This window comes from Neocloeon triangulifer, unplaced genomic scaffold (assembly GCF_031216515.1).
Source record: "Neocloeon triangulifer isolate White Clay Creek 2 clone unplaced genomic scaffold, ASM3121651v1 ptg000014l, whole genome shotgun sequence".
Taxonomy (NCBI): domain Eukaryota; kingdom Metazoa; phylum Arthropoda; class Insecta; order Ephemeroptera; family Baetidae; genus Neocloeon; species Neocloeon triangulifer.
The window spans coordinates 4,493,703-4,503,367 of NW_026775556.1; the positions used below are offsets into that span (position 1 = coordinate 4,493,703).

The following is a 9,665-nucleotide window of genomic DNA, read 5'->3' on the forward strand; positions in this document are numbered from 1 at the left end:
TTGCTATGGGCGATTTTACGTGCAATTCTGAACGTTTCTAACGATTTCCTGCAAAATTCTTGAAATTTATTTAATTGAAATTTTTCGGGAATTAATTTGACCCGTCAACTTGTTATTCTATGTAAAATTCGAATGCTGTTAAAAAAGCCAATAAAACCGGTTATCAAAGAACACACAAATACCGGTGTTTTAATTTTTAAAGGGCCAGTGAGCAGTGAATGAAGAGTATGGTGGCGGTGGCTATGGTGGTGGCCTGTGGTATGTCTGCAATTGTTGGAGGGTGTTGAACGGGACGCAGAGGAAGGCTAGTCGGGACAGCTGCGAGGGCGAGTGGACAGCAGAGGGACAATGGGCGGGCGACGACGATGGGCTCGATCGCGTCCGTTCTGCAGTGGCACTGCGGCCGCTGCTCCTTGATCAACCCGACCGAGCGACCCCTCTGCGCCCGCTGCGGTCTCCGCCGCCTCCCTCGGCCGCCCCCGAAACCTCCAGGCAGCCCCCCGAGGTTCGTTCGATTTCCTAAACAGCCCAATTCCAGGGTCCCCTTTTGCACAGTCTTCCAACTTTGTCACCATTGACGAAAATGCACCCCCAGGACGAGAAGGAATCAGCGCGTCATTCTGCTGTCACCACACCAACCCCCCGCAAACCCTTTAACAAGAGTTCCATTTGGCTTCCATTTTTGATTGAATTAAAAAAAATTTGCAATGAAAAAATTATTCAGATATTAAAAAGGAATTGTATGAAAGCCGGAAAATAAGTTTTTTTGAAAATTTAGTAACATATTGAATAAAATTTTTTATTTTGATTTTCATCCGTCTTAATTTTTTTTATGTAAAATTAATTTTATTTTCATTTCATTTACAAGAAAGTTGCCTCATTGTTGGGCTTAATATTGTGCTCAATAGAAAGGGGGTTGAAATGGGTTCAAAGTTTAAAGAGGTCAATGCGCAATTCCTTGCGTACTATTTTTCGAACAGTTTCCTCTTCAGCGCTTGACTGTTAAAAGAAAATGTAGAGCAATGAATTATAATCTTTGACTGGAGAACTTTGCTGGGATTTTAATTTAGCAAAGGCAAGTGGAGGCACTCTGGTGACTCCAGAAATACATTTCCTTGGCTAAAAATACACAGAGAAAAAAACGTCTCTTGCGTCAAAATGTTCTCTAAAAAGTTTAATCCCTAGAATTTTTAACTTCTTTTTACGCCACACATAATATTTTTCTTTAAACATCATTCATAAAATTTGAAGTACATCCTAATAATAATAAAGAAAAAAAAAAAAATTGAAACAAATTATGGATCTAAATAAATCTATCTGAAATAACTGATTTTTAATATAAAATTTCAGGAGTGTGGCGAGCGATGTGAGAGTGGCCAGCAAGGCTGAGCCTGAAGAAAGCCTTTCCGAAGACGAGGAAGGGCTTTTGGAGGCGGCCCTTGAGGTGCAGCAACACTTCAACGACATAATCCGGCAAACGGAGCCAGAGCCGCTCCAGGAGCCTCGAAGGCCGTCTAAGAAACTCTCCCACTCTTGTCCAAACCTCGCAAACATTCCCGCCAAATGCAGCAAGGTCAGTTAAAATATCAAATTTGATATTTAGATAGAGTATTTATTGAACACAACTAGGTGTACAACGGGTGTCTAAAGCTAATTTGTCTTCCTAAAATTAATTTTACAATTAAGCTTGTTTCGATAATTATTACAAAGTACAAAATTAGTTAATTTTGATTTTTGCAGCCTCTCTTAGGCTTAGTTTTCGTTCATTACATTCAAGAATATGATATTGTGAACATTTCTTACCGCAGTGCTTGCATTCACAATCTATTGTCGCTTGAGAATGAAAATTTTTATTCTTACAAAATAAATAGTGGTACCCGTGACAGGCAAATCTCGTAAACACTTGGCGATCACTGAACATTGCACATTGCCAATTTTTATGATAATGTTTATTGCAAATTTTTTATGATATATTTGAAATCAAACACTGATATTGTTGCTCTATGATCAATAATTATTCAACTTATTGTAAGGTGCTTGAGTGTCAAGAAAAGGTTTCATGTTTCTTTTCGGTATCAATGAGATGCTACAAAATTTATTTACTATTTACTAATATTAGTTTATGAGTCAGTTTGAAGCGTGTATTATAATTTAGTTGTAAAATTTTGTTCATGAAAATGATGATTGCGCACGCGTTATAAACCTTAGAAATTTAGTTAAAATGTATTATCTGCTTAGGTGTTTTGTGACAATCGAGTGTAATTAATTATTCTGTTTTTCATTTTATGTGGTTATTTGTTGCTTTTTTCTCTCGTAAAATCTATCATGATTTATAATACAAAATACCTTGAATTAAGATGGAAAATTTTATAATTTAAAATTTTTTGCAGTAAAAATTTGCAAATATTCATAAATTTTTGCAAATTTGCAGGTTCGGAGCGTAAGCGAGCCGCGCACCTTGTCCGGCTGGCAGCCTTGCCGTGAGTGCAGAGCTGCCAACCGGATGGCGTGCGGCGCGTGCGCGCTGCAGTCGTGGGCCACGGTGCGGGAACAACTCTTGCGCGCCGCTTGGCCGCCTCGAAGGGACCCCCCAAGGACCCCTGACTGTCCCGTGGAACTGTCACGCACGTCCACTGTTCCCAAGCGAGGGTCTGTGGTGACCGTCTCGCGCTGGGGTCACTCGGATGTCTCCACGCAACAGCTCAGCCAGGTGAGAACTGAAAATTTAATACAAGACATTATTCAGCTTAATTCGTCATATAATATATTATTCTGATATTATTATGTATATAATATATTTTTAAAATATTTAACAACTTGAAGATTTATATTCATAATATTGTTTAAACCAATTCATTGAAAAAAGCAGACTCCTAAAAGAGCCTGGTTGAGAGATTTTGCACTTGAAGAAGAGTTGGCATAGTTAGTTAAATTACCTTTAATTTACATTCACTCGATAATTTTTAGTATATATGTGTGTATATTATGGCAAAGTAAATTTGTCTGGCGCTCTCTTCGGTTTCCATCTCAATCCAGGCGAATTCTGAAATAGTTAAAATGCTCAAGTTAAGATAGAAAATTGAACAAAAAATGTAGAGAGAATGATGCATTTGTTTAGTGTGCATCTAGCAATTCCAGGATCAGCTTTTAATTTTTAAATGGAAAATCTGATTTTCACTTCATACAATTAATCATAATTATTAATATTTTGGCAAGGTAATCCTTTCTTTAAAGCCAAGTTGTACTCTTAAAGTTTCAGTAAAAAACACTTAATTCCACTAAAAAAAATAATTCATTTAAATTTTGAGATTTGCTGCTTCTTTCGACTTTAAACTCTTTACAAACAAAATTTCACTATCACGCACTGATATTTTCCATACAACTAAAAAGAGTACAATTGATTTCAGCGCTTCTCAATGGTCGGTTCTGTACCAAAGGGGATTGCCTCAACATTCCAGCGACCGTTCCGTCGCGCAGCTCCCGTCTCAGTTTCCACAGACACAATCGAATTCTATGTTGGCAGAATGTGGGCCTGCAACAAATGCAACTTTTCATTCAATTCCCTCAGCTCACAGGTACATACATTTGTCTGGTACTTTTTTAACATGGAAGATTAAATTAATTGTATTCATCAGGCGTGCGAAGTTTGTCTCCAACAGCAATCTCCACCTTCTGTCTCGGAGCCAAGCGTCACCACCGTGGCCAAGGTGGGTAGCCCTGAGTCCAGGGGCCCCGAAGCCAACTTGGAAGTTGACGATGAAGAACTTGCGTCTTTGGAACATGACTACGTTGAACTCAAGTGGGCCTGCAAAAAGTGCACCCTGCTCAATGACGGCTCCAGCATGGCCTGCGTCGTCTGCGGCGGCTCCAAACTCAGGAGCATAACTCAGGTTGAGGACCTAACCCTGCGCAAGGGTGAGTCTTGGGCCTGTCCGATGTGCACCCTGCGCAATCCCTTGTCCGAGGCACGCTGCATTGCTTGCAAAACGCTTCCGGCAAAGAGCCCCGCGGGGCCCCCTGCTTCCGCAGTTACCCCTGGAGCTCCCCACGGACCTCCGAGGGGCGCGGTGCCTAAACAGCAGCACCCAAAACGCCACCAACAAAAGCAGATTGTTAGAAGGGGTGGTAACGCCGGTAGGCACGGAGGCCCCCGGGGTCCCATGGCCCCCAAGCGGCAGCCGTGGCAGTGCCTCAAGTGCACCTACGCCAACAAGGCAGACGCCGTGTCTTGTGAGATGTGTGGAAACACCAGAGGTGCCCCGGCCGCTTCTCTCAACATTGAAGGCCGTCTTGTGGAAAGAGCTTCTAAGTTTTCTGAGCAACCTAGCCCCATCTCCACCATTGACTTGCTCCCTGCTGAGGTAGTAAATTTGTTTATTATCGGAAATTCTCAATTGGAATTTTTTTATTTCGTAGAATTGTGATTTATTCGTGGACGAATCTTTCCCCCCAAATGACCACTCTTTGTATTACCAACCTGGCAAGCAACAGCTGTCAGAAGGAGTGGTAGTGCAGTGGCTGAGGCCTCACCAGATCAAGGCCTCCAACGACGCCCTTGAGTGGGTCGTCTTCCGAGAGCCCCTTCCGTCGGACATTTCCCAGGGTGTTCTTGGGAATTGTTGGCTTTTGTCCGCGCTGGCTGTTCTTGCTGAGCGTCAGGAGCTTATTGAAAACATCATGGTGCAACATGAGGTTCACTTTCTTAATTAGTAAATTTCCTTGAAAAATAATGCTGATATTAAAATAGGTCAATCCTCGAGGCGCATACCAAGTTCGGCTCTGCAAAGACGGAAAGTGGACAACCATTGTGGTTGACGACTTGCTACCATGTGATGAAAAGTGCCACCTAGTCTACTCCCAGGTAGCTTTACAATTTTTGTAGAAAGCATTGTCACCAATTCTATTTTTCACAGGCAAAGCGCAAGCAGCTTTGGGTTCCGTTGATCGAAAAGGCGGTTGCAAAAATCCACGGCTGTTATGAGGCGCTGGTGTCTGGTCGAGCAATTGAGGGACTTGCCACTCTGACTGGCGCCCCTTGTGAAAGCATCCCTCTTCAGCCGTCGTCGTTGCCATCCGAGGAGGAGCTGGACAAAGACTTGATTTGGGCCCAACTTCTCAGCTCGCGCGGGGCTGGCTTTCTCATGGGAGCTTCATGCGGAGGCGGAAATATGAAAGTTGATGAAGACGAGTACCACCGCAAAGGTTTGCGACCAAGGTACACAATTTTCTTTTTTAGTTTTTGAAGTTAAAAATAATTGGGCTTACATTTTGTTACAAAATTATTATCATTTGTCATTCCACAGACATGCATATTCTGTTCTTGATGTGAGGTATGTTTCGGGTCTGCGTCTGCTGCGACTTCGCAACCCTTGGGGCCACTATTCATGGAAGGGTGACTGGGCCGATGCTTCATCCACCTGGACTCCACAGCTGCGAGAAATGCTCATGCCCAAAGGCGCCTCAGACGGCGTTTTTTGGATCTCATTTGATGACGTGCTCAAGTAAATATCAAATTAATTACCGCATCTAAAAAAGTACATGTCCAATTGCTAGGTACTTTGACTGCATCGACATTTGCAAAGTGCACAAAAATTGGACTGAGACGCGTCTGGAAGGCACCCTGCCGCCTTTGGCTTCCATGCAGCACCTCTCTTGTGTCCTTCTGACCGTGCTCGAGCCCACCGAAGTTGAGTTTACCCTCTTCCAGGAGGGCCAGCGCAACTCTGAGAAGTCGCAACGCTCCCAACTGGACCTTTGCATTGTCATGTTCAGGACCAACAACCAAGCACAACCAGGCATTGGGCGGCTTGTGGAGCACAGCAAGAGGCAGGTGCGTGGATTTGTGAGTTGTCACAAAATGCTGGAGCAGTGTCAATACATGGTCACCTGTCTCGCCTTCAACCACTGGCACACAGGTTAGTCACTTTCAGCTAAATAATGCACATTTAACTTTAATTTTTAACAGGAATTGAAGACCCAGTTCAATTTCCCGAATACGTACTGTCCATTCACAGTTCAAAACACGTTTTAGTCGAGCAAATTGCTCCCCCGTCGTACGTTTTGGCCGACGCCATAATAAGCTTGACCCTGGTCAAGGGTCAGCGTCATGAGGGGCGCGAGGGCATGACGGCCTACTACCTCACCAAAGGTTGGGCTGGGCTGGTGGTCATGGTGGAGAACAGACATGACAACAAATGGATCAACGTCAAGTGTGACTGTCAAGAGAGCTACAACGTCGTCTCCACAAGAGGTCAACTTCGCACAGTCGATTCAGTGCCACCCCTGCACAGGTAAGACCGACATTTCCTAGAAAGTGTTGAAAATCAAAATTCTAAATGAGATCATGATCTTTTATGTTCTCATACATGTAATTTTGATTTTCCAAAACTTTTCAGGCGTCTTAATTATTATTTTTTTCGTTAGGCAAGTAATCATCGTGCTGACCCAACTAGAGGGCAGTGGGGGTTTTGCAATTGCACACCGTCTCACGCACAGGCTGGCCAACAGTGTTGGGCTCCATGACTGGGGGCCTCCGAACACCAGCCACTGGCCCCTGATTGACTCAAAGGTTGATGGCCTCCACGCTCCCAGGCTCATCACCTGACTCTGCCCAACTGGACCGACTGACAGACCCTTCTTAGAGCTGGCCTCTCCCTCCCTCATTTTTTGGTTGACCATTATTTTTAATTCAGAATCTCAAGTATCAGATATTAATATCATTATTTTTTGCTCATTACAAACTACATTGCGCTCTCTAGATGAAGTTTGGTGCTTCGACGAAAATGAATACTCGCTTGATTTGGCTCTTTTCTCTTTGAAGCCGTCGAGCATTTGTGATTGCACAAAGGATCATTATTGAGTCTGACAAACATTTTGTTGTGTTATATTGTTCAAGCCCCCTTCTGTCTCTGTTCGTCATGAATTTGTCTGTAGCTTGATACAAACCAGAGAACATAGCTTTGTGGCTTTGCGCTGGTTAGTCAAAGAAATAGCTGCAAAGCGCGCATTTTCCAGGTGATACTCTGTTCTTTTCCACGCGCCACTTGTAGAGACTTAGGCGATACCACAAGATGAACATTTTTGACGAACTTGTGTCTTATTGCGAATTGCAGTTCGAAAGGAGCACTTTGGTCGTCGCGATACCACGTGGTCTACCAATGTCTATAGATTTTGCAATTGTAGGAGGAACCTATTGATAATTGTACTCGTCGATTTTGCGCCTATTGTACCGTCGATGTATTTTACACACAAATAAAAATGATCAAAACGTGTTCTCAAAAAACATTTTCAATATTTTCTTTCGACGAATAAAATTGGCCTAGAAATTGCTAAAAACTGAAATTTTGTGTTTTCAATATTTGAATGTTAAGACCTTTTCCATTAATTACTTTATTTATTTCTGACTCAACTTCCCATACACATTTAAATACATTTTTACCTCAGAAACTGGGAAATAACATTTTGTAATAATTAAGTTATCTATCTAAAGAGAAGGCCACGGCCAAGTTTTGATGGCATTTTTCCAGCCTCGTCCAATAGTCCTGCCTGAAAGTCTGAGAGCGATGGCATCTTTGCAAGGTCACCTCTGGCAGCTACTGCAGGCGGTGACTTCAAAAGCCGCTTGGCTACTCTTGCAATATCAGTCTCACTAATCTTGGCTGAAAAAATTAAATTTATTTACATAAATATACTAGACTGTAGTTGAGAAAACTACTTACAAATTTGCTTCATGAAGTATTCTGGCCGTTTCCTCTCCCCAGTGGCCAACACTTGGCGGCCGACGTCTTCAAAAATCACTGGCCGAGCTTCAAGATTCATTAACAACATTGACTGCAACTGTGTTTTGGCACGCTCCAGTTCCATTTTTCCAACAGACCCTGCCATTCCAACCAGCTCTTTAACTAATACTTCAGCAACCTTCAATTATATCTATAGTTATAATATCAGTGTACAATTTGAGTAATTCTTACTTGGCGTAAATGACTTGGAGGTGCACTTGCATGGATGCAGAAAAGTCCAGTGTCTGCATAAGCGTGGTTGTATGCTGTTGCATTGTACATCCAGTGGTACCTAAACCAAATAGGAGGTTGAAGAAATGTCTAAATAAGATTATTAAGCATACCTGTTGAGAACATTGGTGTAGAGCCTGGTGTACATGCCCTTGCCTGGTCCACCAGCGCTGAAAGAGCCGCCGCCACCCATCATCATATTTAAAACACAAACTGCCACAAAGTCTTCGTCCTGATGGCCAACAGCTTCAAGTCCGACAACGACGTGTGCAAGTTCAGGCAGGCCCGAGGGACCAGCGTGTTGGGGCACCCGACTCTCATCCAGGGCAATGCCTCCGGTCCACTGAGCTACGGACGTGTCAACCTCAGGCCCCTGACCCTTTGTCCACAATGGCTGCTTTTGGACAAAATGCTTCTCAGCAGCCTCGACCAGCTGCTCATGAGGAACACCAACTCCGGCCAGCACCATTCGCTCTGGCACAAAATGCCTAAAATGACATGAATAAAATGCAAAAAATAATAACTGGAAATTACCTTGACAAAAACGAAAGCAAGATCTGTCTATTGATGCGACCCAGATTTGATTCTGGACACATCTTTGGAAATCCTAGGGTGTTGTCTTGAAATGCGGCTGCATGCACCATATCAGTGAGAATCGTTTCCTGCTCAGGTCGCATTGCTAAAGTTTCTAGTTCGAATTGCACAGTCTGCAAAAAATAAACTTTACGTATATTTAGAGTCAAAAACCAATTTGAAATTTGCGCACCATCCTGGCTATTTCAATTTCTTGTTCTGTGAGTCTGGGTCTAAGAACAGTATCCCCAAGTACACCAACAACGCTATCAACTCCTCTTGTGTCTGCCGATGCTGCATAGATGAAAGTATCTCTTGACGACTGGCAGTCACAAATTCCTCCGTGTTGCTCCAAAGTTTGCATAATGTGGTCACGGTCCTCATATTCAGAGCTCGACTGAATTTTTTTTAATTTGATAGAATTATTTACAAAATAATTTATTGAAGTATTCAAACTTACAGAAAATGCCAGTTTTTCCAAAAAGTGCGAAACGCCGCTGGGATAGGCGACTTCGTAGCGACAGCCTGCATCAATCACAACTGAAAGGACATAAGAAAATAAAAAATGCAACAAAATTTCATCATAAAAAACTCACCCCCCACAGTGCAGAACTGTCCAAAATTTTCTTCGGTAGCGACCCGAAGACCATTGGACAGACGAGTCACTCGTGTCTCATTCGGCAGGCCTCCGGGGGTGGCAAACAATGCTGGAGGCAGGCCGGGCAAGGGCTGCGACAAAGGGGGCGTGGCCGAAGAGCCCTCACTGCTACAAAAACTGCGTCGGAATTCATTTTGGCGTCTGGAAATTTAAGCAAAATTAAAATAAGGATAAAGCGGAAGGACGAATGGATTTCTGGGACATCATAAGTTTAGAATAGGGTTTGAACGCACATTTTCGGCCTCAAAAGTCGCGAAAAAGCACACCCGATCCTCGTGCGGGCCGCCATGATTGATCAATTTGCAATGAGTTCAATTTATTCCGCTAGGTGGCTTCAAAACTAAAAATTCTTAACTTCAAAATCACGTCCAGGTAAGGCGCAGTGGCGCCGCCGACGGGAGGAATGCGAGTCGCGCAAGGTGCAC

At 43.3% G+C, this 9,665-nt stretch overlaps 2 protein-coding genes across 2 annotated transcripts; one reads left to right on the top strand and one right to left on the bottom strand.

The window, feature by feature from the left end:
• The first annotated feature begins 209 nt into the window (after window positions 1-209).
• On the top strand, window positions 210-7,335 carry LOC132201132 (calpain-D-like). Its single transcript, XM_059627065.1, has 12 exons — window positions 210-505; window positions 1,351-1,573; window positions 2,432-2,710; window positions 3,408-3,575; window positions 3,636-4,361; window positions 4,417-4,692; window positions 4,748-4,861; window positions 4,914-5,215; window positions 5,304-5,501; window positions 5,554-5,915; window positions 5,966-6,290; window positions 6,424-7,335. Exons 1-12 carry the CDS (start codon window positions 366-368, stop codon window positions 6,602-6,604), a joined length of 3,294 nt encoding a protein of 1,097 aa, XP_059483048.1. The 5' UTR covers window positions 210-365; the 3' UTR covers window positions 6,605-7,335.
• A 38-nt stretch (window positions 7,336-7,373) lies between these two features.
• On the bottom strand, window positions 7,374-9,624 carry LOC132201137 (mitochondrial-processing peptidase subunit alpha). Its single transcript, XM_059627074.1, has 9 exons — window positions 9,474-9,624; window positions 9,179-9,381; window positions 9,043-9,122; window positions 8,776-8,979; window positions 8,544-8,716; window positions 8,123-8,497; window positions 7,971-8,070; window positions 7,719-7,917; window positions 7,374-7,658 (listed from the first exon to the last, which is right to left on the bottom strand). The coding sequence occupies exons 1-9, from the start codon at window positions 9,527-9,529 to the stop codon at window positions 7,480-7,482; spliced, it is 1,569 nt and encodes a 522-aa protein (XP_059483057.1). The 5' UTR covers window positions 9,530-9,624; the 3' UTR covers window positions 7,374-7,479.
• Window positions 9,625-9,665: the final 41 nt, after the last annotated feature.

What these genes read in the sequence shown, in the direction of transcription:
- LOC132201137 (XM_059627074.1), bottom strand. Translation starts at nt 9,529, where the DNA reads ATGGCGGCCCGCACGAGGATCGGGTGTGCTTTTTCGCGACTTTTGAGG. An exon ending in TTGCTTTCGTTTTTGTCAAG is followed by an intron (nt 8,498 to 8,543) that starts GTAATTTCCAGT and finishes ATGTCATTTTAG; the next exon opens with GCATTTTGTGCCAGAGCGAA. An exon ending in TACACCAATGTTCTCAACAG is followed by an intron (nt 8,071 to 8,122) that starts GTATGCTTAATA and finishes TATTTGGTTTAG; the next exon opens with GTACCACTGGATGTACAATG.
- LOC132201132 (XM_059627065.1), top strand. Translation starts at nt 366, where the DNA reads ATGGGCTCGATCGCGTCCGTTCTGCAGTGGCACTGCGGCCGCTGCTCC. An exon ending in TTCCCGCCAAATGCAGCAAG is followed by an intron (nt 1,574 to 2,431) that starts GTCAGTTAAAAT and finishes GCAAATTTGCAG; the next exon opens with GTTCGGAGCGTAAGCGAGCC. An exon ending in TCAATTCCCTCAGCTCACAG is followed by an intron (nt 3,576 to 3,635) that starts GTACATACATTT and finishes TGTATTCATCAG; the next exon opens with GCGTGCGAAGTTTGTCTCCA.